Below are 26,161 nucleotides of genomic sequence, written 5' to 3'. Positions count from 1 at the left end.
TGTACAGTTTCTAACTGACGTATGTGCAAAATAAAGGGTAAAAAAACCGGAATAGTCAAAAGTTTATAAAAATAGATTTCCATACAGAAAGGGGGGATTACAAAATAGTATATTAAAATAAAAGAGAAACTCATAATCTGGATTTTGTCATGCACTCAAAACAAGAGCACAACACAAATGCAGCTACTAAATGGGCTTTTAACTTGTGTATGCTTTTCAACCTTCAATGTTCTCAAAGCACTTAACCACCATTTCCTCATTCATCTGATGACAGCATCAGGAGCATCTGCTGGTTCAGGATCTTACTCGGGGGGGGGGGGCAGGGATTGAACCCACAACCCATGGGTTGGGAGACAACCACTCTCCCACCTGAGCCTCGATAGATAGCTGACCCGTGTTTTCATTGCAATGTGACAGTCGGGAGATACATGATAAATCAAGTGTACCCCAAGAAAAGAAAAAAATAAATTACAAAAATATATATATATATATATCATTTAACATATGCATGCAAAATACATCTAAACTTTTTGACATTACAAACCAAAGGAAATATGAGTAACTGCAGGTTCTGTCACCCCCTCTTTATTACACAAAATCTTCAGATGTACATTGTAAACACACAAATGTCTGTGAAACTCACAGTGAAAGTCAACCTCAACAACATTCTGTAGTTCGAAATTCTAAAGGAAATTTTAATCGTATCATTGACCCAACAACAGCAACAACAAACAGGCAATATTTACTAAGTGACTGAATACATTTGAACTATAGACAATGGCAAATGCATCTAGCAAAAGATCAGTCAAGGAAAAAATAAAGTGGATGAATTTCAGAGAACAAAAAAATATATATATTAAAAAAGTGGGGGGCATACTCAAAAGGCAAACGAACAGAGAAAGTGAGTCTGTACAAAAGTAAATTTATTATGTGGTTAATATTTTTGGATACATGAGCCAAAACACACACTCAAAACATTCCGTAAAAAAACAGTGAGCTTTAATACCCGTCTCTCTTCAACATTTGGCAATATGTAGCATTTACTGCATAGCAGAGATCTGTAATAGCTGTTGCTTCATTACTATACAGTCAAAACAATTTCCGTTTCACATGAAATAGACCCATCAAAAGTGAGGGCGAATGTTTGCTGCTCGGTGAGTGACGACTGGCAGGATGTCAAGATCCAAGTGGGCAACAAAGAGGCTAGACAGCTACATTAGATTACTTTCATACTTGCAAACTGTGCAAATTGAGGAATTAAAAAGGTATTTTTAGTGTTTAGGAAAACAAAGATGAACTGTGACCGTCATCACATTCCTAATATATCAATCTATTTTGGTCCCAGTTCTTCCTGAGTCACAAGATAGCTAGCAGAGGTCAGCTGCTAGAAAGCTATGCAAAAAGTCATTCGGTGTCCTTTTTACAGCACAGATGTGAGCAAAATAGCAAAACATTAAGATACAAGATCATGAAAACATAAGTCACATCGATTTTGAAATATGGCCCAGAGGTGGTTAAAAGTTCCATAGTTTCCATTTTCCAAGCATTTTAGATGATCGATCCAGCAAGGTTGAGTGCAAAGTCACGGCACCTCTTAGATTTTCCAGAAGATGTTTTTCCTGTATAGCACGTAGGAGATGAGGACCCAACAAGAAACGGCCACCAGGTTCTGGGTGAGGTGCTCAGCATGGGACTGAGTGTTGACCATGCACCAGCGGAAGGGGAAGTAGTCCTCAAACACCTCATGGCCCACATACACAAGGATGGAGTTCATGCCTGATTTAAAAATAAAAAAAATGTCAAAAAATTACGGTAAGTGAAAGACAAGCTGATGGTTGCGGAAGTGTTTGATTTTCATTCTTAGTTCCTGAAACACACACTATCTTTAAAAAGGTAGAATGTAAGTCCATCAAACTGTAATTTAATGTCCCGACACTGAGGACACACCTGGGTAAAAGAATGGCGCACCAGACCACCACTTTTTCACATCTATAGTGTAGTAGACCAGGACAAGCAGTACATAGGCAAAGCAGGCGAGTGTTGTCACATAGGACAGAGACCTGAAAATAAAGGATATGATGTAATTAAGTATTTTAATCACAAAGCTTAAAAGAGCATAGGTCATAAATGCATGACAAATTGCATTACCATAGGTTTTTATTGACAGGAATGAATCCCTGGTCTCCTGAACACTTTGTGAGACCAGCTGATATGACACCCTGTGTGTTCCACAAAATATTGTTATATCGCATATTACCACATTGTCCTATTGATATAAACATGTTCACAGCTAATAAAAAAGGCAATGTGATATACACTTAACAATCAAAAAATAAGTTAAACCTGTGCATTCTAGGAATATATACGTATTTGGCCTTAGATAATAATGATCAATATGGCTGTTGACACTGAGATAGCTGTATTGTTTTAAGAATATTCTTATGATTTTGGTTGTAGTTCGCAATAATGCAATACTTGTAGGTACTGTGATAAAGTATCCACTGAGTGTGTAGAGTAAATAAAAGCAGATGTGCTCACCAAAACGAGACCCCAAATGAGGAACCTTGATATAATACTTGAATGAAGGTCTCTGTAGTGTAAGATTATCTTTCCTGCCTGAGAAAGTTGAATAGACAGTGGTTAAAAACTCTTGCAGTGGTTCCTCTTTGCTCTAATGAGCTACGCACACACGTCGGCTAAATTGCTGATACCGTAATTTCTCGTGTATAATGTCCATTTTTCCCCTCCCAAAAATGTAAAAAAATCAATGGTGTGCATTATACATGGGTATAGGGGAAAATGGGGAAAAAAAACTTTCCCATTTTATAAATGTATGCCGCCATCTAGAGGTTACGAAAAAGGTGTACAATTTCATTCTAATATGCCAGCGCCACCAAGAGGCTATGAAAAAGGTGTAGCCTACACTTTCATTCCAATATGACGGGGGTACGTACGTATGACTGCATATATGTCCAGTTGAGCTCCTAAGTTTACATATTCAGGCATAAAATGTGGAATATATATAATTATTATTATATATATATATATATATTTTTTTTTTTCTTTAAATACGACTGATGACTCATTAATTTCTTTATGGTTATGTTTTTTTGATGATAATGCTTTTCTGAAATGCTTGACAGTTTAATTTGAATCCTATTAAAATAAAACTCAAGTGTTTCGCCTGGCCCTTCATGTTTCCTTTAAAGAATTGTATCCATCTTACAAATTATGCCCGGGTAATCAAACATATGGGCACAACTGTGTTTTCTCATTTACTAAATAAACGTAGGGCTGTGAATTTTAAAATAAGAGAAATTAAATAAAAATAATTACGTGTTCAAATATAGTGCTTAACTTCAGAATTATTTGACAAAGATAGCAATGTTCAATTTCTATTTAAAAACTAACAAAATACAGACAATACTTCATATTTTGATCATATGGGTAGAAGTAAAATCATGTATTGTAAAAATGCATTATACATAGGTAGAAGGGTTTTCCAGAATTTAGAGGTCAACTTTGGGGATGCGTATTATACATGTTGAGCATTATCCACGAGAAGTTACGGTATATTTCCATTCAGAAAGAAAAACCCACCATGGTTGATGGAATAACATGAAAATAACAACAGCAAAATTATTTAACAATTTACTGAAAAATAACAAATGGAAATCAGAAATTGCTTTTTAATTGTGGTCCAAAATAATTATTTTAAAATAACTGCTCCATGTATGGATGTGAGGACTCCCAGGTTTTAGGGTGGAAAGGGAGGCATGTAGTACACCCCCCAGCCCCCCTTTTCTGGGTGATAAAGGTTTTAGATTCAAATAAAGAATTACAAGTGCTGTATTTTATTCATTGAATGCTTCGTGGTTGAGTCTACAAATAAAGCTGATGTGACTTGCCAAAAAGCTCTGCTTTTGTCTCACACCTATTCAAAGGACATTCTCCCCCAAGTTTTGTGGCTTGTCAATATACTTTTCTGGCCATCATAAATGCATTTTGGCAAATTCCATTTATGTTAGTGACCATTGTCCCCCCCCCCTTTCTTTCACGGAAAGGTACCAACAATTTGGCCGACTGTGTCCAAGACTACAAAAATTGGCTCAAACAGAGATGGCCGGAGGTGTACCTGTAACCCAAGAAAAGCCATAACGATGGAGTTGATGCTGCCAAGAACACCCTCGGGATCAAACGGCATGTGAGTGGCATAAAGGACCTTCAATGGAAAATAGCTTCAGTCGCCACAGTTTGTGATAAAAAAAACATTTTCATGTGTCTGGTATGTGTCCATTTGTGTTCATCAGTTGTATTTGTCTCTCACTCACCCTTGCTGAGGGCGTCTGGTAGATGTGGTTTTCTCCAAGCAGCCAACGGTCGACGAGACCAGCTGCTCCGCCAGTGCAATTCGCATACGCGCCCATGTCCCCAATCCCACCAGGACCAAGATAACCACTGTTCCAAAAGGGAGAATGGAGTGGAATTCACAACAATGAGAGACACTTTAAAAACTTTTAAAAAATATTGAATTTGCTCATATTTGCCCACTCCTTACAAAACGGTGACAAATGTGTCTGATTTGTGCACAGACCTCTTCAGATGCTCCACTGATTCTCCATTGAATTTAGGTCTGGACTTTTGCCAAAACCTCTTCTGATGAAGCCACTGTTTTGTTACTTTTGGTGTGAACTAAATGTCATCATGCTGAAAAGGTGATAAGTGCCTCCACCTTAACTAAAACCCATGTTCCAGTTCTAGAAAACAACAGCAAAGCATGATGCTGCACAAAGCTTGTTTGCTTGTCAGTCTAATTGTACGGTCACAATGTTTTGGGTTACGCTCGTAACCAACCAACCAGGCAAAAACCTACCTGACTGCATTGGCGCAGGTAATCCACCTTTTTCGCTACTTAACACGACACACCTTATGTACAGATACTGTACACACAAACACACCCCACCATGTTTGACTCACGTTGGGCAGCCTGGTACAGGAAGTAGAAAAGTTAGGCAGAGCCAAAGGATTTCTAGGAGGAGCACAAAGATCCAGGCTGGCCAGTAGAGCAATACATCAATGCAAGAGGACCACCATGCATCCTGGGCAAAAGAAATAGCCATGTAGTTCCCCGAAGACATTAAAAAAAGAAAGACTGCAATAAGGAGGCAATTAGATTTCATCTATATCTTTATCGCTCTCTAGCGTGTACATAAAAGTGTATCTAACCGTTGGTAGGATGTCAAGATGACCCCTTGCCACCAACAGATCCAGGCAGGCTACAACAAGGTACGACCAGGCAAGGCGCTGCAGCACACCCGGGATGCGCAGGTTGTCCCATGACACTGTGGTGAGGAGGAGGATTATTTACACAGCTGAATGCAGGTAAGTACCAAAAACACTCACAAGCTCAAACTCACAAAAGCCCTGGCAGTAGTTGGGATTGATGACGAGGATGCCGATGAGAAAAAGCTGCAGGCTCCTCCACACTACTTTCTTCAGCAGTGAAGTGCGGCTTGAGCCCGAGCGCAGCATGGAGTTGATTGAAAGTGCGATAGATGTTCCCATTATGAAAACGAACCTGAAAAGAGAAATGCGTTCTAGAAATCATGACAACTATAAATAGGAACTGTATGAAAATGGACATGATGGCTGAAATTTGGATCTTTACCAAGGAAAGACCAGATCTGCAACAGTGAGGCCTGGAATGATACAAAGCGCAAAGAGTCCCGTTTTATAAATAACCAGAGAGGAATATTGAAGGATCCGTTTTTGAGGGTTGGTTAAAGACAATGCAACAAATCCTCACCGTTCCAGCTTTCATGTCTGAAGAACCAATATCGTCCTCCTCCATAGTTCACAAACACCATAATAATTAAGGAGATCCTGTCAAGTAATTAACATGACAGCATGACTCAAATTAGTTACTGTTCAATCAACACTTCTCTAATCATTGCTCCAAAAATACAGAAACTCCTTTGCCAAGCGCACCTCTGTTACTTGCTAAGACTTGACACAATTCCAAAATCAAAGAAGTCGAGCAACAAAGTAGCTGAATGGGTCACATGACCCCAAATAATTTGGAGAGTTTTACCCTCTGAATGTGTCTAGAGATCGCAGCCTCTTGCTGGGACTGGGTGGGGGCGGAAGTATATTGTCTGTCACTGGCCTCACAGTCCTGCCAGGGGAGCCCAGCTCCTGGAGACAAGAGACATTTAGCCAAGAACACCACTGAATGCATGCTACCTGAATCAACGGGGAGAGTAGAATACACTTAAGCAGAGCTTGCATAAACCTTTACTAAGACGCACATGACAGCCAAGTCAATCACATCTGACAAGTAGAATGTATGGCACAAGATGTATGACTTGCATGCACTTTAAAATGCAAATACCCAATGTGCTTCTAAAATGAAAGTAATATCCACACGTCCTTGGATAAATACTCACAGAGTTGATCAGCCTCTCTGTCTCCATGGTGCCAGTGATTCTGCAGAGGGCACCCCTTACTAAATCGAGTCTTTTGAAGAGAGAAGTCATTTAGTGATAAAGTTCAGCTCACAGTCAAAATGATTTAAATTAGGCCATCATTTATGTTGAAAGTTATCACGACTTACGCTAATATTGCTCTTCCCAGAGCAGACAATAATCCCAGCCCAGCAAAGACAAGGAAAGCGACCAAGATGGCTGTGTGGAGATTGGGACACAATTAACACTGCATCAACATGTAAAATCATGCTTATCGGTGTGTTTGTGGAATAGACTTACGTATGTAACTATTTACTGGATCTGCATCAGTCACAATGGAGCAATTAACCACAGAGTTATTTGTATTTTTCAACCATAGAGAGTAGTTGCCCTGCTCGCCAAAGTGGAACGGAACTCTGGAGATGAAAGCCAATTTGATCGTCACACACACAAAATGCAAAGAGAGCAAACGATTGGCGGTAAAACTATCCTTAAGACGATGAGTATAAAGAGCTGAAAAGGTTTTAAACTATCAAGAAAGCATAAAGTTTGGCCTAAGGCGCATTAAAATATTACCACAAAGATTGACCTGTGGCACAATGGGAAAAACCAGCAAAAAGCAAGCGACTTGGTTCGGTGTAATGGGCTAAAGCATACAGCAATGAAAGAGGTTCACCAGTCAGATGAGTCCAGATATTACATACTATTCTAGCGTTGCGAGTGTATCAAGACAAAAAGATGCAGATTAAGTGATGCAGCCATCGTGACGAGCATAAACTGCACAAGCGAGGAACAGTGCTCCGACCTGGACCGAACATTGTTAATCCATTATTCATTTAGTTACATAGACCACCCATGTTTCCATTTCATTGACTGTTCTACTATAAGAAAATATTATGTTGGTGTTTTTGTGTGTGTGTGTGTATTTTCCCCAACTTACGTGCAGAGCTCCTGAATGACAGAGGTGCTGTTGACTTGGAGTGTAATTTCATGCTGTGTGCTAACAATGAACTCTTCTGACCTTGGCTGACCTGGACTTGACATAGCAGGGACCACCCCAAGCTGTTGATGAAGACACTAATGCACCCAAAAAGAAAGAAACCGTTAATTATGTACAGATTAGGAGAATTTGGTGAATGAGAATGTGGAGCTACCTGATAGCACCACTGTGACACCCAGTACACGGCCACCTCAGTATCGAGTTCATTGATGACTCTGAAAAAAGCTTCATCCATCTTTAGGTTTGAATGTTGTTTAAAATGAGATAAACTAACTGGAGAGAGAAACACAAGCACATGACAGGCAACTTCTGTGAATGTGTGTGTGCTAAGTATGCAATGATGATGAAGTTCTTCCTTTTTCTTTGTAACGGACCACACCCACATCTTCTTTCACACAGCAATGGGGATTTTGTATCCATAAAATATGATTCGAACCACTACATTTACACATTTATCACATTAAAACATGCATAATCAGTTATGTGCTGCACAAAGAGGAGAAACGCAATGTTTGTCCTGACGAATATAAACTTAAGATACGTCAGTGTAACTTACCTCACAGAATTGACTTCCTGTGAGCATTATTTGATTAATATATCAAATAAGACTGATGTGTAAAATGAGTTGAGAGACAGATGACACGGTTATGTTAATGCCTTCAAGAAAGAAGCATGTGAGCTAGCCTAGTGGGCTGGCTTTGTGACGGCTGCACAGTCACATGCTCATTTAATCCCACAAGTGCTACCCAAGAGGGAATTTTAAAAGTCCGGAGGTCACGTTTGAAGCTTTGCGTAAACACATCGATGATGGGATGACAATTTCAAACTGGCTTCAATGTGTTATCTTCATCACATGGGCTTTATCAAATCCATTATAATTAAATATATATATATATATATATATATGTATATATATATATAAATTAGTAAATATATAGGTACATAGATATATAGGTTCAGTGCGATTTAAAAAATAAAATAAAATAAAATTATAATATCGCGCCGGGAATGGTGCTATTTAAACCGCGTGGAAAGTGCTATGATTTAGCTTTTAGCTTGAGAGCTAACATAGCTTCCAAGTCATAAAGCGAGTTTACGTCTACCGAATATACTTACAGGAATGAAGTTCAGCTTTTAACGGTGCCACACAAATGGCTATTAGTGAGGCGATAACTGACAAAGAAAACATGTTGTATTTTTTCGATTTTGCCATTTCGTTCTCTTGTGCCCTTGCAGCCCCGGCGACTGAAGAGGTCTCCTTAATGTTTTTGTTTATGTTCCTTTTTGCCATAGCAGACAGCTTTCACTTCCGATTTGTGCCTGTTTTGGTATTAGTGGAAGCGAGAAGGGTCAAAGTACATTGGTAATGGCAACCAACTGCTATGAATTGTTCAGTGAAATGTGCACCGGTACACGTTTGTGTGGTTCTTGATAAATTAAGTCACTAAATTAAGTCACTAAAACAACACTGAAACGCTGTTCAGAAAATACAGCAAACATATCTTTGGTGACCACGTTCCATCGATTTGGTACCAACTCCACACATAATCATCTCAAACACTCATAATGACGCTGGAGCTTTTGTGTTCCTAAAAATAACCGTCCTAGATCGAGATGAGCAATTGACGAAACAATAAAATAAGAGATAAGGAATTAGCGCATGCCCATAATTTGGTAAGGCTATCCAGTCGATTGTCGAGTGCTGTGCAGTCGATTGTCGAGGAAGGCGACTCCCTTCTGATTTCATCCATCACAATGGCGGACAAACAAACCTCTCAGAAAAGGTAGTATGAACACTGACTCGTACATGAAGCTCAGCTGCCTTGTTTAGTGGTCGTGACTAACCAAAGGAGACGCGAATAGCCTTGTTGAAGCCAAGCGAACCAGTCGCTGCAATGTTGGGCGGCTACGTGATGTAGCTTGCTAGCAGCGGCCGTTTTCGCTAACGTCCCAGTTGTTGTTTCTTTTCTCTCTCTCTCTCTCAGTGTTAAGATAGCAGCAGGAGCTGTGGTGTGTGTTGAAAGCGAGCTCAAAGGGGATGTTACTATAGGTAAGATGTTTCGCTTTGGAGAGCTTTCAAGCAGCGTCACCGTTGACAACAATGTAGCGACAACGACACAGTGCGCAAATGACGTGGCTCTGCTCAGAATCAGCTTCATTCTCCCCGGTCTTCTCTTCACTCAGGCCCAAGGACAGTGATCCACCCTAAAGCGCGAATTATTGCAGAAGCGGGACCCATCGTGATCGGAGAAGGCAATCTGATCGAGGAGCAAGCTGTCATCATTAACAGGTGACGATGCCGCACATACAGGACATGCAAATACGTACATTAAAAACGTAACGCCACGCTGCACTATTTGCATATGTGTTGTTGACCAATACTGGCCACTCATGCCAGAGTAGCATTTGCTCCATTTGCACACTGATTGAGGAATATCTGCAACATTTGCACAATCGACATTGTCCCAGATTATCGTGCTCCTCGCTTGAAGTGTCGGCGCCCTTTGCACAATGGTCATTGCACCGGACTACTGCAATATTAGTCATTCTAACTGCGAGAGGACTCTGAATCTTTTTGCACAATTGTCGAAAAAAAAATGTTACCGGCGTTACCAGATAACTAGCAACCCTGTATTGCTCAGTGACTGTTTTTCTCAATGTCTTTCTGTCTCAAAAGTGTTCTGTCAATTGACTGTCTGTTGTCGTACTCGAGGGGCTCCAATTACCAAAGACAAATTCCTTGTTTTTGGGACATACTTGGCAAATAAAGATAAAAGATTAATTTAATGGTATTAATTTTTAACTGAGGTGTCACACTTTACAAACCAAAAAGTACATTTTGCAAAGTCAGCTCAGCTACAGAAGATATTGTCCAAGATAAATCTGCAGATATGTGGTATTTTCTATGACTGATGAGTGAACTATGTAGTCCACGATATCAAAATCCCCCATACTGTACTGATTAGGGAATACATGACACTGAACACCGCCTCTTTTTTTTAATTAATATTACTAAAAAGGACTACTCACTTAAGCATCTGTTACATGCTTTTTTTTTTTTTATCTAATAGTTACCCAGAAAACATCACACCAGATGCTGAAGTGGAGCCAAAGACAATGACTATTGGCATCAATAATGTATTTGAAGTTGGCTGTTGTATCCTTTTCTTTAGCATTACCTCTCAGAATGACAAATTGCCTTTGGGAAGCTTTTCGCCTGTCCATGTACTGCACATTTTCCTTCCTTAACTCATTTTCCAGTGTCACAAGCCCTTAAAATTGGAGACAACAATGTTATAGAATCTAAAGGTAAGTTTTACTTCCATTGATTGGAACTACAGTATAAGTATTGTTTTCAATATAGCTCATATGAATTATCTACTCAATGTGGTGTATCATGTTGTCTAGCTGATGTAGGTAGGAATGTCATCCTAACCAGTGGCTGCATCATCGGGGCCTTCTGCCAGGTGAACACCTGCGAGGTCATCCCTGAGAACACGGTCATCTATGGCTCTGGATGTGTGAGGCGGGTGCAGACGGAGAGGCCACAGGTACTTGGCTACACACATTGGAGTGCAGGGGGAGGATTGCAGCCTTTTAAAAAGGTTAAAGATGTTGATTTGTTTAAAAAAAAAAAAATTCCCTTTGCATAAATATTTTTGTCTTTTGTCTTACAGCCTCAAACACTTCAGCTTGATTTCTTAATGAAGATTTTGCCCAACTACCATCACTTGAAGAAAACCATTAAAGTCAGCCATACTACTAGTTAAACAATCTTAACAGTTGAAATTGTGAAGAGAAAAATATGGAAGAATCTCAATGTATATATTAACCTTTTTTTTCATCAGTACTCTTACTTACTGGTATTTTCTACTAACCACAACAGCTGATTAAACCGTTTACCTTTATCCCGCTGTGTGAATATGATCTGATAAATTAAATATGCTCAGTTTTCACTCGTGACGTACTGTACAAGTTCTAAACCATACATACACTCATTATTTAAAATCTTGACTTAGTGATTCATTACAGCACAAAGTGTGACACTGTTTACGTGAAGGGCCAGGCGATACATTTAATTTAATTTGAATTGGATTCAAATGAAACGGTCAAGCATTTCAGAAAAGCATTATCCATCCATCCATCTTCTGAGCCGCTTCTCCTCACTAGGGTCGCGGGCGTGCTGGAGCCTATCCCAGCTGTCATCGGGCAGGAGGCGGGCTACCTGAACTGACACCCTGAACTGGTTCTCAGCCAATCGCAGGCACATACAAACAAACAACCATTCGCACACACATTCACACCTACAGGCAATTTAGAGTTGTCAATTAACCTACCATGCATGTTTTTGGGATGTGGGAGGAAACCGGAGTGCCCGGAGAAAACGCACGCAGGCACGGGGAGAACATGCAAACTCCACACAGGCGGGGCTGGGGATTGAACTCCGGTCCTCAGAACTGTGAGGCAGACGCTCTAACCAGTCGTCCAATGTGCCAAAAAGCATTATCATTAAACAAAACCATAAAGAAATTAATGATGGTTGTTCAGTCATATTTTAAAAAATAAATAAATAATATTTCACAAATTCTGCCATGGTCTGTAAATTTATGAGCACAACTGTACATATATGCATATTCCCCCCCCCCTCCCCCCCATTTGCCCCTATACCCATGTACAATGCGCACTATTGACTTTTTGAGAATTTTCTGGGGCACAAATGCACATACACGAGAAATTACAGTATATAACATTACTGAGTAGCCGTTACTGTTGTGGTGGTGACCTGGTATTTTCTGTTATTTTGTTTAGTAGACTCATTTGTCACTGTAGAAACTAAATATAAATTTTGGTGTTAATAGCTGAAGTTAGCTTAGCAGGTTTCCTTATTGTTCCTCCAGTACACCTTACACTTTGTTATATTTAATTCTACAAAACCTAGAATGCATAATTTCAGTTCTAATTTTAGAAGATCTTTGAAAGAAACATCAGTTTTTTGAGAGTATTTTATTAAAAGCAGAATGGAATGGCCCTGCAAAGTAAAACAACTGAAATATTAACTGATGTTGACATCAAAGTCGATCCATTCTGGATGACATCTGTGACGCACAACACAATCCTTTCTAATTCCAATTCTTTCAACACAACAACCCCCACCACGCACACATACACGGAGGGGGGAATCATTCAGTATGGAACTGTATTGAAGCATTGCTGAAAATGTCCTCTATATACACACTTTTGTGTTAAAGTATAATTAAAAAAACTATTTACACACATTTCAGCCTAGTTTTGTTTGCAAAGTGGTGTTAGCCCCTTTGATGATGGCTTTGTCTGAAAGGCTCTAGATAATTTTCCTGTCTTCAAACATCCTTCTGGCTCGATAGCTAAAATGGATTCCGCAAGTAGTCACTATTCACAAGGACCACAAGAGGAGCAAAATAAGCTAATACAGTATTTGAGCTGTCCGTGTTCCTGTTTAATTTCACTTTTTGACTGGCACTCCATCTGCATAGTCCTCCAGTACTCCTGCCAAATGGTTGTTGTGGGTCTTGAAGTGTCTCTTTCGCTGACCAGCTTGCTTCTTCCTCTTCTGAACTGGTAACTACAGGGAGCGCACAACAGTCAGTGCAGGCTTGGCGGTGTCGTATACTACAAATGTTTGCCGTTTATTCATTTGCAAAGGAACGAGAGGCAATCAAAGCTTGAGCAGAGCGGAGCTTGGCCGAACCTTTCGTGGCAGATGGACCAACGGGAATCCATCTTTCCAAGCTTCAGGCTGATTATATTGTGGCCCTCGAAAAATAATGGGGCCAATAAGCATCTTTTAATCTTGGCTCCGCATACTTCTGTAATCACTGTGGGTGTGTATTGGCAAATTCTGAACTTCAGCCTTTTTTCCAGCTTCCAACCAGTGATGGGAATAACGGCGTTGTAAGTAATTGTTACTGACGTGCATTACTTTTTTTCAGTAACCCGTAATCTATTTTATTATGGTAGTTTTCAATCATGACGCCACTTTAATTAGCTCATTGAAGCCATTTTTATCAGACCAGCAAAATCTCTTAACCGAGGCATTTTATTTTATTTTTAAACTTCGCGGGGGCGCAAGGAGAACCACGTAAGTGATGTTGATTGGCTGAGTCAAATTTAATTGTATTCCAAACAGAGGTAGAGTTTGGCGACTGTTGACACAAACGAGCAACGATGGTTTCACAGAGCACACCATGGCGCGCACACGAGTAAACACTAGTGAGTTGTGAGAACCGAGCAAATGATAGGAATGGCAAGCCCGGTTAAATATACAGTTCAAGCAGCCTTTAACTGGAAGTACAAACATAACTTTTCACTAAAACAAACTCAGAGGAAAGAACGTATGTGTCAAATTCACATTATGCCATGGACAAAAGTTGTTCCCGACTCGGTCAGAGTCAATCCAATCCAATGAAACATCTTTCATTGGCGCATGCTTCTACGAAACGAGTGGCCATTAAGGCCGAAGGGGACGAAGACAGTGCCACGCAACTAAAACAAATGAAAACTAATTTTTCGTCCCTCCACGTTTTGTCTGAGACTAACACTTTTTTTTTTTTTTTTTAGGCTTTCATTTAAATTTCTGATTGCACCTCCTAAATTTTTGGAGATTGAACTGATTATAAACCAGTAGATACTGACCACTTTCTTCGGCCCCGATTCCTGCATGGAGGTGATGCCTTGCCTTTTCAAGTACTCTTCAATCTTTTCTTCATCCATGGAATCCACCGGAACGCTCCTCCACAGTTTCTGAAATTCTACCATGAGGGATGTAAAAAAAAAAAAAAAAAAAAAAATTTGACCAGATTTATACAATATTTTACAACTAGGATTTACCATTTTGTGGCAGAATGTTGCTTTTTATCCTACAATTACTACAACACTTACAAAGCTTCAACAATTAGTGTCCTGAATCCCCAAATGCTTATTGAGTGTTGTTAAAAAGAAGGACGATGTAACACAGTGGTAAACATGCCGTCCCAGCTGTTTTGGAATGGATTGCAGGCATCAAATTCAAAATGAGAGAATATTTGTTTCAGTTTCAAAATGTTATAACTTGTCTTTGTAGTGTATTCAATTGAATATAGGTTGAAAAGCATTTGCAAATCATTGTATTCTGTTTTTCTTTACATATTAACACAATGTCCCAACTTCATTGGAAGTGGGGTCTGTACATCCAGAACAACATGAGGAATAGTTTAGTTTTGTAATTTTTTAAAAATAGTACATGCTAACATTGTCGATCAGAATGCAGTCCATGAAAGTCAAATCTCGAGACAATAAAGAATTTTTAATTAAGAATTTTATTGGTTCACAGTTATTATCAATAATTTTGAAAAATTTGTATAGAAGAATGAGTTAAAAAAAAAAAAAAAAAGCTTTTTGTTGGTTTTATAAACTGTTACTGCCTTAAATCAACAGAAAATGACGACTGTGCAGACACAAAGCCATGTAAACACTGACCTTCATCCACCAGAAATTGGCAGTGTTTATCATTGTAGAACAGAATCTTCTTCTTATCTGGTCTCGTCACAAATGTGATCTGATCCCCCAAAGCCTGAAAACAGCCATTTGAGAATTTATTTCTACGTAGTATGGTAAAGATGTAATTTGCCGTTTGATTAGCGTTACCTTGATGGCCCTCGCAGAGTTGGGCAGCCCCTCCTCGACTTCGTCCAGTAGCACTCCTCCGAGGCCAAGTTGGTCATGTTTGTCCAGCAGCCTCAATAAAGCTTTTTTGTCCTTCAGGTTGTACTTGGGTTTGAAGCCATACGTGCTATCCCGGACATCAATTTTTGGATTACTGACCAATGCCTGCGGTGAGGAGAAAATGCACAGCGGCCGAGATTCAGCAGGAATAGAGGCGCTAGCATTTTCACTTGCAGCATTTAGCAAAGAAAAGTGACATGACTATCCACCCATCCATCCATTGTCTACACTGCTTATGCTCGCTAGGGTCACGGGTATGCTGGAGCCATCCCAGCTAACTGCGGGCAGGAGGTAGGGTGCACCCTGAACTGGTCGCCAGCCAATCGCTGGGCACATATAAACAAACAACCATTCACACTTACATTCATACCTACGGGCAACTTAAGAGTCTTCAACCAACCTACCACGCATGTTTTTGGGACGTGGGAGGAAACCGGAGTGCCCGGAGAAAACCCACCCAGGCACGGGGAGAACATGCAAACTCCACACAGGCAAGGCCGGATTTAAACCCACGAACCTCAGAACTGTGAGGCAGATGTGCTAACCAGTGGTACACCGTGCCGCTATAAATGACTCTACTTTGGATAATTGGTGTTCACAGACCTCAGTCATGAGCCACTGCTTTTGTTTCATGCTGATGTCAAGAAGTTTGGTCTCATCCAGAATTTCCTCTAGTGTCAGGAAGTGTGTGTCGCCATTTTGATGTCTTGTCTGTGAAACCAGAACATATCAGCAAATAGATGAGATGCAGTTTACTACGAAAATGTACATACCTGTCCCCTATTGCAGTTTCTAAAAATACAGTATACTGTAATTGAAGCAGTTCAAAGACAAGCAAGAGGACTAACCAAAGGCCCACAGCAATTTGTACAAAACGCTCAAATCTCAGTGCTGACAGATGACACATAACACCCCACATTGCGACGCAATCTGTCAAATTGAGTGAGGTTATGAGGTGCTTCAGCGGAGCAACGGCGCGATCAAGCTGTTCGCATCCCATGATAAAGACGAAATATTATACAGAAGACACTGTTGACCCGGAGAGCAAATCAAGCTTTTGTTGTTTGATGACTACCGGACAAAAGAGATATTTTTACAACGCTGAAATACACCTCAAGAAATCCAATAATAAACATTTAAACAACCTCTCTGGCAGCATTAATCATGACTGAGCAATATTACTGTATTTGAAATTATTGACAAAGCTTTTGTACAGGAGCTCATTATATTATGTACCTGTTGTTGATGTGAGTGTATAATAGAAATAAAGAGAGTAGGCATAGTTAGGGAGGTCAAAGTGTTTCCACCTTACCTTCATGTAATTGACTATCTTTGCAAGACACCCAAACTTGTAGCCGGAGCTCGTCTTAATGTTAAAACTGCCATTACTAGACTCTGTAGAGAAGAAAAATTAGAGATTAAATAAAACATCGTACAGTCATCGTAACTACTAGAACCTCAATGAAATTAGTAACAGTAGTGATAACAGTGAAACAAAAACAAGGGACAACTAGTGGTCCAAACATGAATTGAGAATGCTTGATTGAACAATACCAAATGTGGGAAAAGCATATCAAATCTGGAGTATTACTATGGATAGATATAACATTTATATTACTTAAAATTTTAACTCAAGCCCAGCGATGAGTTCTCATGGACTAACTAAAAATGAAAGGGGGAAAAAAAAAACAGGTTTTCATTTGAATTGTTACTAGTTTAACAAAATAAATTACTAGGTATGGACATAATCAAATAATTTATTGAGAATTGTATGGCTTTTATTATTGAGTAATCAGAGTCCATGTAATTGAAACAAAATGGAGTAACTATTTGACTGCAACCAGCAGAAACACAGAACTAATTTGCTGTCTCAAGAATAAATGTGACATTAAGCTACAATCCACTTGACACTCATTCATATACTAATTTATCCCATGTGTATCTTTAGAGTTACATGCAAAGCAGTACAGTATGCAAAAGCATGAGATTGCAGCCTTCTCGACTCATCCCTTTCATGTGCTGGTAGTCCAATGAGACAAGTCAGCCCACGGAGGCGGCAGATACGTTCCAATCAGAGCAGAGAGATGCACTGATTCATGAATGATTAACGGGGCGGGCGGGAGCATCTACGACTGTCGAGCCGCTCAGTGGGCAGGCCGCTGAAATTGCGACAGGCCCGCTAACAAATGGCTCGGAGACGGAGCGGGGGGAAAAGAGCCAATGACTGAGAGGAGAGCATTCTCAGCCATGAGGCTCTGCAAGGAGTGGCGGCCGGCGGTGCATGAGAGTGCTGACGAGGAGTGAACGCAGAGGCTGGCAGGCAGCGGAGGAGAGGAAATAGGTGGGGCAGCAAAAGGAAGCGAGAGCATCTGTTGACTTGCGTCCTCTCAAGACCAGACGAGCAGGTGGGTTTCTATTCCTTCCTTTTTCTTATTTTTTTGTGTTTTTGGGACGAACGTGACAGGAATGCGAGGCACGCAGGCTGTTCTCAGACTGGGCGGCAGCAAAGGATTCATGCGTCTTTTGATATCTAGAGTAACATTGCATGTATATGTAGCTAAGATGGATGTGGAATGTCACAACTACCACACCAAAGCAGCATATAAGCTCCTGAGCCAGCCATTACGACCTTCAGGCCAAGATGGAACACGCACACTATTAAATAAACATGGAGCCGTCTGCCGACTCCTCGAGGCTACCAAGCATTAGCGTGCACTCGTGTGTAAGAAGAGGTGGAAACTGAAGCTCTCACTGACAAATCAATGATGGAGTGAGGGCCATCTGTGAGGAGCCAAGCGAATGGAGGGCATTAGTGTAGCAGTGATAGACAACTGCTGGGTTTGTCTCCAGGGATCTGGGCCTATAACTCCTTGGGGAGGCCTGGGGTGGAGCTCACTTAGGGTCTTAAGAGTCAGTAAATGATGCACAGTAACGCCACATTTTAAAAAGTATCCCTGGCAAAGAGTTGAAGTGAAGGTTCTATTAACAGAACTAAAGACGAAACGATCACAACAGCGTACACAACAACAAACAATTGGCTTCGATAAGGCAACTACGGGCCCACCAGAAATGTATATTGTGAAGTATTCTTGTCCTACCTCTTAAATAATAATATATAATAATACTAACTCACTTCATTAGACAGTGTAAACTTTTTTTTTTTTTTTAGCAAAGATTTTGATAGTGATAAATAGTTTTGATTAACATGAAAAAGTATTGAAATGTGTACAGTAGACCAGACATCGGGGTACACCAAATGCGTTAGCTAGCAAGAGTATGCTTTATTCTTTACAACGAAGTAACTTGAAAATTAGAATGCACAGAATGCAGCCGGCGTGTTTGTTAATGTCCTCTTTTCTTAGGCCCAAGCGTCTGGCCTTTTGACCCAAGTGTGGTTATATCATGTTCCCGTTTCAGGTGACATGGAAAACCGTGTTTCCACTCACACAACCAGCATGTTCTCATCATAATGTAAAGCATGTGTTTCAACAAGAAGCACCCACGAAGCTCTCCCCCCGATCTGGCTTGAGCAAACTGGGTCAGCGGCAGTATGTGACTTACAAACGTCTGAGTCTGTGTGTGTCACGTGTGCGTGTCTGTCTGGGTGTCTGTGTGTTTGCGTGGATGCTGGCATACCACTCCCTGAGGATTTTAAACAGTAGGCGTAAGCGCAAAAGGAATAAGCGGTCTGAATCTGTACACACTGCAATTCATTTTTTCTATTTTTGAACAACCTGTGAATGAAACGGGGAATTTTGCTCGTAGGCTTTAAATCTGCGGCTGCTGTCTATCGTTTGGACAGTTTCATTGTATTGTAGTTGTATCCATCCATCTTCCACCACTTATCCTGTCCAAGGTCACGAGTGCAATGGAAGACACTGCCGTTTATCAGTTTACAAAATATTTGAACTAGAGATAGGCATAATGGATCAATGTATCAAGTAGCACAGGCACTGTTGATTCAGTCTCGACAATCTAACGCAATCTAATGAACAACGTGACATCAGCTGACATACATCCACATTGTGGCAAATCCTGTGGGCACCGTTATTCCACATACTGTGAAAATAGGAACTCAGAACATTCTGCGAGTGATTATCCCACCCCATTCAAAATATAATATTAAAACAACAACAACAAGTAATCTATTGATCAATCATTCATTTTCCCCACATCCAGTCAAGGACGTAGTAAAATAACTTTCTCCCTACTTATGTTATTTCCAACCAGGAATCATGTCCAACATCACAACAACAGACACCAACAGTCTGGCCTGGCACTCCGAGGCCGTTCCTCTCTCCCATGTTTCCCTGCAGCCGCAGGAGGTCTACCCTTTCCACGATGGCTGGAACGTGGCCTGCTTCATCATCCTGCTGCTGTTCATCCTCACCGTGCTGTCTCTGGCGGCCTTGGCTGTACTCTACGAGCTCCTGGACTGTGGCTGCTGCGCCAAAGAAAAAACGCAGCAGCAACAAGAACAACAACAACTCCAGGAGGAGGGGTCAGGCAACTGCAGCAAGCTGATGACCAGCATTTGCAATGAACCGGAATTGCACACGGAGGTGGTATAAAAGCGACACAGAGAGGGAAAAGCAGGAATTGCGGGACCAGAGCAGGAAGGCAACGCTAACCACTTCGGGAGTAGACCTTCAAAAACTGCCAAACAGTTGAGGTTGTTCAGGAACCAGTCAAGATGAATTAACTGGACAATAAAAACATAGAGGAAGATGAATTCCTTTCACACACATTCACATGCCACAAAAGCCTGATCCTGAAATCCCAATTATGGAGAGTAACCTAGGAGGACAGTACCAAATTAGCATAGATCATTTTACTCTTGCGACTATGTGAGTCCCAGCATGCACATGTCTGGAAACAACAAGTCCCTGCAACTTATCATCACAGAGTACACATACAGTAATCCTCCGCTATACGACGGTTGTTGCTTCGCGGTCCCGCCGTATTGCAGATTTTTATTTGTACAGTATTTTTATGTTATTCATTGCTCTTGCGCTCTCAATATATTATGTTTCAGCCTGCCATCATAGCAAACATTTTACGACGATATATTTTCCCAAAAACTATCAAGATAAACGATCGTATCATTGTTTTTTTTTTTTTTTAATGTCACTTATAGACCATAACAATTCAAATACATCCTGTTTAAGAACAGTTAACTTTTAATTTTAAAGAACATTGGCATTGTAATGCAGAACAATATCTTAGATAAATACAAAATAAATAAACCAGACTGAGGCTCTGTTCGCAAAAACTGCACTTAAACAAATGTTAAACATTTGGCACATAGGTATAGAGTCATTAGAAGAGGCCCAAAAAATGTCTTAAGGCCTGCCAAATTTGAATGAATTAAAAAAACACCATGTACGTGAACGCATTTGGGCTTTGTCACCTTTTTTAAATCAGATGCCATACATTTTAAATCAGTTATTTTTGTCGTCTTTATTTTTTATTTATTGTATGAATATTGTGTTATGTACTGTATAATTTCTGCTGTCTCTTGGCTTTTGAACAAAATTTTCTCTCTCAATAAGCATTTTCCTGGTTAAATAAAGGCGAAACAAAAATGTAAAATAAGCCCCGTCCTCAAGCTGCTGGACTGCGATGTGAGACCTTCACCTGTCAGTCAAATGATGCTGAAAAAGAGTTTGCTGAAGTCAACTACTGTGTTGATAACGTGTCGTTGTGGTTATGATTTATAAACAGTTAACTGTCCCCGTGTGTGTGTGTGTTATGTGGGGAACACATGCACACACACACACATATTGACACAATTCGCATCTTTTGGGCTCTAAACACATACCACCACAATAGATTTGAAATGAAATGACCAAGATGTGTATTGATGTCCGAATCAGGTAAACGGTGGAGGAATTACAAGTTACCAAAAGTAATGGGACAAATTAACAATCAAATCAAACATTCACAATTTAATACATGGTTGCAAATCCTTTGCAGTCAATTACAGCCTGAGGTCTGGAACGCACAGATATCACGAGACACTGGATTTCTTTCCTGAATCCGGATCAGCATGCAAGACAAGACTGAAGGAAAAATACGCCACGAACAAGCAGGAACTGAAGACAGTTGCAGTAGAGGCCTGGCAGAGCATCACGGCGGACGAAATCCAGTGTTTGGTGATGCGTTCCAGACTGAGTCCTACACCGTTCACCTGATTTGGATGTAGATACCCCCAAATTAAAGCTGAAAGCCTTCAGTTAAAGCACATCTTGTTCGTTTCATTTCAAATCCCTTGTGGTGCCGTTTAAACCCAAAAAGATGACAATTGTCGATGGCGCAATATTAAGGGACCTGACTGTAATATAATCAAATACTCTCATTTGTTTAATTTTGTATGACAAATGGACTGCGTAAATTGTCAGATTTTTATGGACAACTGTGGATAATAATATCTAGGCTTTAAACGATCAGGATTTTTGGGGCCGATCAGCGAGTTGAAAAAAAACGATAACCGATCACAAGATGGAGGAATGTGTTTATTTAAATGGCCTGTTCATTTACTGTATAAACTTGAGTACTTAATTGCTCCAAAATTTATATTTACAATAAATAATAAAAATGACAGACAGAACAAATGATAAATGGTCTTCTATTAGATGGCAGGAAGTAAATACAGTAATTAATGCATCCACTTTTTGTGACATTTTTGTTTGTTGGTGTGCCGTGAGATTTTTCAATTGTAAAATATGTTCTTTGGCTCCATAAAGGTTGGAAATCACTGCTCTAGTCAGGTTGTGTATTCTAATCAGTCAGGTCAAACCAACATTACAACATGACAGAAATAATGGGTGCTAATTTACTGTAATTAAATTACTTTATTTTTAATCAAATTACTGCAGCCACACCGAAACGTTAGAGCATGATTCGACAGAGCGGTGGCATGTTTACGTCCAACCGTTCGTGCTACCACTAGCTTGCTAGGCTACGTAACGTTTAATTGCCTGCTTGCGAGCCGTATCGTATTCAAAGTACGTGAACGTACCTCAAGCGAGCCTTAAACTAACGTCCTCTCCTGTCCTGAGCAACGGTGACCACCAACACACGTTTTCCCCCCATTTTGTCCTTATAATACAAAGTCGGCGCGCTCTGCTCTTGTTGTCGTTGCCACGGTAACGAGTGTATCCGGTTGCATTTGAGATGACATGATAAAGCTCATTGATCGTAAAAAAAAAAACGGGATGCGGTGGTATCGGAATACAAGATTTTATTGCAGTAGTCTGACAGTGCAATCGTGAAAGAGCAAATTTGTCTTGTAGTCTGATCCGGGCATTACGTGTTGTCTGTCTCCGACGTGTTGTCTGTTCCACACCGCCGACATGTTTTTTTTTTTTTATAACAACTTTATTGGCCATCAGATATTTCCAATATTACGTAAAAAAACACGTGACAAGGCTAAAAATAAACAGGCTTTTGGATTCAAATATATTTTGCACGATGGCGACGTGGAGTAAATGTCTTTTGCGTGTCATTGATCGGATCGGCGAATTATGACAAAGCCGATCAGAATCCATCCATCCATCCATTTTCTGAGCCGCTTCTCCTCACTAGGGTCGCGGGCGTGCTGGAGCCTATCCCAGCTATCATCGGGCAGGAGGCGGGGTACACCCTGAACTGGTTGCCAGCCAATCGCAGGGCACATACAAACAAACAACCAGTCGCACTCACATTCACACCTATGGGCAACTTAAGATTTTAGAGTCTCCAATTAATGCATGTTTTTGGGATGTGGGAGGAAACCGGAGTGCCCGGAGAAAACCCACGCAGGCTCGGGGAGAACATGCAAACTCCACACAGGCGGGGCCGGGGATTGAACCCCGGTCCTCAGAACTGTGAGGCTGACGCTCTAACCAGTATGGCCACCGTGCCGCCGCCGATCAGCATTAAATGCTAAATATCGGCCGATTAAATCGGTGTAGAGTCTAATAACAAGACTGAAGGTTAATAAAGTTTAACGCACAATGTAGCAAATGTACTTTCTGTACGTCTCTTACAAGACAGGTGGACGCTCAGCGCTTAGTAATTCAAACACGTTATCAGAAAGATCTGAAGATTCACTCACCAGCACTCTGTTTGGACCCTGATGAACCCTCTTTTTCTATTCTGGGCTTCTTCTTCTTGTGTGACACAGAATCTGACGTAGCTGGTCTCTTTTCTACAACCGGCGTGGACAAAGCTCTCTTCTTGAAGAGCTCCCTCTCCCTCAGTAGAGCGGGGTCCATTCTGACCGACTGTCCCAATATCTGAATGGAACAAAGTAAAGAGCCTTCATATTCGCTCATACATGCATAAATTGCATACATTTTCTCATGATCTTATTAGTAACTGAAGCCTATCCCAGCAGAATTGTGGTTTAGAGGCAGGGTACACCTGGACTGATCACCGGGGCACATATCGAGCAATATCAATTCATACTCACTTTCACACCTTTGGACAATTTAGTCTACAATTAACCTGACTGACATGCATGTTTTTTGGGAAGAAGAAAATAAAGTGACATCATTTGAAGACCCCTGATACGGAGAGAGAGAAGGAAACTGGCGAGCTTCTCCGGTCATTTCTTTTCTTTTCGCACCACGCTATTTACATAAGCATCAGCCCATCCATCCATCTACTTTCGCTTCTCCTGGATCAGGTCACGGGAGCAGCAGCCTAAGCGGGGAAGCACCAGACCTCACTGGCCAGCTCTTCCAGCGGGATCCCGTGGCGCCCCCACGCCAGCCGAGAGACGTGTCCTAGTTCTTCCACGGGGCCTCTTCCTGGTGGGATGTGCCCCGAACACCTCATCCAGGAGGCATCCTAAGGGCGGGGAATCTGCGGTCCGACCTGTCTTGTCTACGGGCACCAAGCCGAGGGGCAATAAGAATGCCCGCACCTGCTCGGTGCCTTACACTGTGGGCAGCTCAGGAAGGATAAGCATCTGCTTGGTAGAAAAAAAACTATTTGTGTACGGAATTGACATTTAATTCATTTCATTCCTCATATTGGACTGAGCAGCCACAATTCTTTCTTGCGATGTAATCATTTCTTCTTCTTTTTTTTGGGGGGGGGGGGGGGGGGTAGAGTCACAAGATGTTATGAACCGGGTACCTTACTTCCAAACCCCTAAACACATACTGTACAGTATATTTATCAATATGTGTACTACTTAAAAGAAAACACAAGACGCTGAGCACATTTAACACCATAAAATGATCATTTGTTCAACATTTATTGTTACGTAAAGGTGATACCCTATCATGTCCCATTGTTGACATTGGAAGTTGGGACACGAGTGCATGCAAACAAGAGGTACTTTATAATCAACATAAAATGAACAAGAATTAGAAAGTGAGATCAGCCAACACACTGACTTAATCTAGGGTGATAAACAAAACATTTCAGGCAAATATTTGCGCTGAATATGACACCACTTCGGTTGCAAACTGAGGTTTATTCAGACATGAGCTCGTTTGAAGCTAGCAGCGTACGCGTGTTAAATTTGCGAATATCGCGGCAGCTCATCACCCCAGATGACCGTCGACAGTTTTATAAGTGACCAGCAAACGAACAATACGCATCGAGTCAGCGAACGATGTTGGCTTGTCAGTCACTTGTGCATTGTTGTGCTCAGCCTAATGTTAGCAAACTAGTGAGCTTACCAGGCAGACACTGCTATTGCTCTCCGGGGCTCAGTCCGACAGGACGACCGTAAAAGTCGTCCTTTTCAACTCAAACAGCAATTTCCTCCGCGCTGAAATGTTTGTTACACCTCAGTGAACAACTTCAGAAACGCAATCAATTGTTGGCGTTTGCGGCGCTTCAGTTTGTTGCGCTACGTCTTCTTCGGGTGTGCCTCAAATGTGAACGCTGAACAAGTTTTGATCCCGTCACTGCCCCCTACTGGTTATCCGTGTGTATCGCAGAATTTACGTCATTTACAAAATATTACGAATTTACAAAATAAGCCTCTGCTTTTGTTTTTAAAGGATATACATACACAAAGTTGTTTTAGATACTAACATGGGAGTCTTTTGCAGAGTGATCAATTAGTTTGAACAAAACAATATAATTTTCTCCAACCCATATGAGCTCAGATGCCCCCCCATTTACTGAATCTCTAGCCTTGCTACTGTTATATTTATGAGGAAGCATGCACTCGATCATCTAACACATCAACCTATTAGCATATCAACGGTAAGAAATGTATTATTACCAGTTTAAAAACCTACCGAGCAGACTTTATGTTACAATAATAGCATGTACTTTTAGATTAAAGGACCAATGTAATTCTGCGAACATTGGCACTTATTCCATAGTTCTGGACTTAAAAATCATGTCTGAAGAAAAAAAATAAAAGATCCCCCCCAAAAAGGCTCGGCAATAATTTTAGGCTTGTTTTCTGCTGATATTTTTGATTTTCAACCAGATTTTGGCCCACCCACATTGAGGTCAAAACCTGTGTAAGCATCCTTGCACGTATTTCCTAATAATAATAATAACAATAATATTATAAGGCTCTATGGTGGACAGAGGGGCAGAAGGGAGGTGGCTGCAGGACGAAGATCTGAGGCAAGGTGAATGTTAGCAAGATATGGCGTGGTCAGGTTATTGATGGCCTTGAAGGTGCAGTTTAGTAATTTATATTGGATGCAGTATTGGAAAAGGGAGCCATTGGAGTTGTTGCAGGCCTGGAGTAATGTGGTGAGTGGAGGGGGTCCTTCTGATAATACGGGCGGCAGAGTTCATTGAAAAAAGTACAAAAGTACTGAGTAACTACTGAGTAATTTCTGATTTATTTTTAAAAAATCAGAGCATGAATGTTAAATAAAATACAAATAACGAAATAAAATACGAATGTGTAAATTATTTTTTTGCAGATCATTATCACTTCATCTAAAACAAATGACATCTTTATTCAAATAAAATCCAGGAGTGGCAG

The 26,161-nt window shown here is 40.7% G+C and overlaps 4 protein-coding genes across 10 annotated transcripts; 2 read left to right on the top strand and 2 right to left on the bottom strand.

Annotated features, from left to right (window-relative positions):
* Positions 1-906: 906 nt before the first annotated feature.
* On the bottom strand, positions 907-9,561 carry hgsnat (heparan-alpha-glucosaminide N-acetyltransferase). 7 transcript variants are annotated; one of them, XM_061679029.1, is made up of 18 exons: positions 9,272-9,561; positions 7,619-7,737; positions 7,405-7,541; positions 6,765-6,880; positions 6,614-6,683; positions 6,447-6,516; positions 6,092-6,195; positions 5,807-5,883; positions 5,669-5,699; positions 5,418-5,578; positions 5,227-5,342; positions 4,978-5,099; positions 4,332-4,458; positions 4,136-4,222; positions 2,539-2,616; positions 2,149-2,219; positions 1,948-2,060; positions 907-1,776 (listed from the first exon to the last, which is right to left on the bottom strand). In XM_061679029.1, the coding sequence occupies exons 2-18, from the start codon at positions 7,697-7,699 to the stop codon at positions 1,595-1,597; spliced, it is 1,743 nt and encodes a 580-aa protein (XP_061535013.1). In that variant the 5' UTR covers positions 7,700-7,737; positions 9,272-9,561; the 3' UTR covers positions 907-1,594. The 7 variants fall into 7 exon arrangements, with proteins under 7 accessions (XP_061535013.1, XP_061535011.1, XP_061535010.1 ...); XM_061679027.1 differs by having other exon boundaries at positions 9,310-9,561; XM_061679026.1 differs by having other exon boundaries at positions 9,237-9,325.
* On the top strand, positions 9,139-11,372 carry dctn6 (dynactin subunit 6). Its single transcript, XM_061679034.1, has 7 exons — positions 9,139-9,248; positions 9,450-9,514; positions 9,649-9,754; positions 10,536-10,621; positions 10,726-10,773; positions 10,873-11,015; positions 11,142-11,372. The coding sequence occupies exons 1-7, from the start codon at positions 9,220-9,222 to the stop codon at positions 11,232-11,234; spliced, it is 570 nt and encodes a 189-aa protein (XP_061535018.1). The 5' UTR covers positions 9,139-9,219; the 3' UTR covers positions 11,235-11,372.
* A 1,069-nt stretch (positions 11,373-12,441) lies between these two features.
* Positions 12,442-25,069, bottom strand: gtf2e2 (general transcription factor IIE, polypeptide 2, beta). The gene is made up of 8 exons (XM_061679032.1): positions 24,882-25,069; positions 23,303-23,483; positions 16,517-16,599; positions 15,808-15,915; positions 15,127-15,309; positions 14,959-15,052; positions 14,137-14,252; positions 12,442-13,066 (listed from the first exon to the last, which is right to left on the bottom strand). Exons 2-8 carry the CDS (start codon positions 23,460-23,462, stop codon positions 12,947-12,949), a joined length of 864 nt encoding a protein of 287 aa, XP_061535016.1. The 5' UTR covers positions 23,463-23,483; positions 24,882-25,069; the 3' UTR covers positions 12,442-12,946.
* Positions 17,378-21,906, top strand: smim18 (small integral membrane protein 18). The gene is made up of 2 exons (XM_061679035.1): positions 17,378-17,609; positions 19,435-21,906. The coding sequence occupies exon 2, from the start codon at positions 19,440-19,442 to the stop codon at positions 19,773-19,775; it is 336 nt and encodes a 111-aa protein (XP_061535019.1). The 5' UTR covers positions 17,378-17,609; positions 19,435-19,439; the 3' UTR covers positions 19,776-21,906.
* Positions 25,070-26,161: the final 1,092 nt, after the last annotated feature.

The sequence above is a fragment of the Phycodurus eques genome, chromosome 6, assembly GCF_024500275.1.
Source record: "Phycodurus eques isolate BA_2022a chromosome 6, UOR_Pequ_1.1, whole genome shotgun sequence".
NCBI classification, from domain to species: Eukaryota; Metazoa; Chordata; class Actinopteri; order Syngnathiformes; family Syngnathidae; genus Phycodurus; species Phycodurus eques.
The sequence above is the reverse complement of the archived record's forward strand: the minus strand, read 5'-3'. Positions and strand labels throughout refer to the sequence as shown.

Bases quoted from the DNA above. Each gene is read 5' to 3' on its own strand.
- hgsnat (XM_061679025.1), bottom strand. From the start codon at position 8,755: ATGGCAAAAAGGAACATAAACAAAAACATTAAGGAGACCTCTTCAGTC. The intron at 6,196-6,446 runs GTGAGTATTTAT...TCTTGTCTCCAG, and splicing joins CAGAGAGGCTGATCAACTCT to GAGCTGGGCTCCCCTGGCAG. The intron at 2,220-2,538 runs GTGAGCACATCT...TGGAACACACAG, and splicing joins TCATTTGGGGTCTCGTTTTG to GGTGTCATATCAGCTGGTCT.
- dctn6 (XM_061679034.1), top strand. From the start codon at position 9,220: ATGGCGGACAAACAAACCTCTCAGAAAAG. The intron at 9,755-10,535 runs GTGACGATGCCG...TTTATCTAATAG, and splicing joins CAAGCTGTCATCATTAACAG to TTACCCAGAAAACATCACAC. The intron at 11,016-11,141 runs GTACTTGGCTAC...TTTGTCTTACAG, and splicing joins TGCAGACGGAGAGGCCACAG to CCTCAAACACTTCAGCTTGA.
- smim18 (XM_061679035.1), top strand. From the start codon at position 19,440: ATGTCCAACATCACAACAACAGACACCAACAGTCTGGCCTGGCACTCC.
- gtf2e2 (XM_061679032.1), bottom strand. From the start codon at position 23,462: ATGGACCCCGCTCTACTGAGGGAGAGGGAGCTCTTCAAGAAGAGAGCT. The intron at 15,916-16,516 runs GTAAGGTGGAAA...CTGGTTTCACAG, and splicing joins AGATAGTCAATTACATGAAG to ACAAGACATCAAAATGGCGA. The intron at 15,053-15,126 runs GTAACGCTAATC...GGCTGTTTTCAG, and splicing joins ACTCTGCGAGGGCCATCAAG to GCTTTGGGGGATCAGATCAC.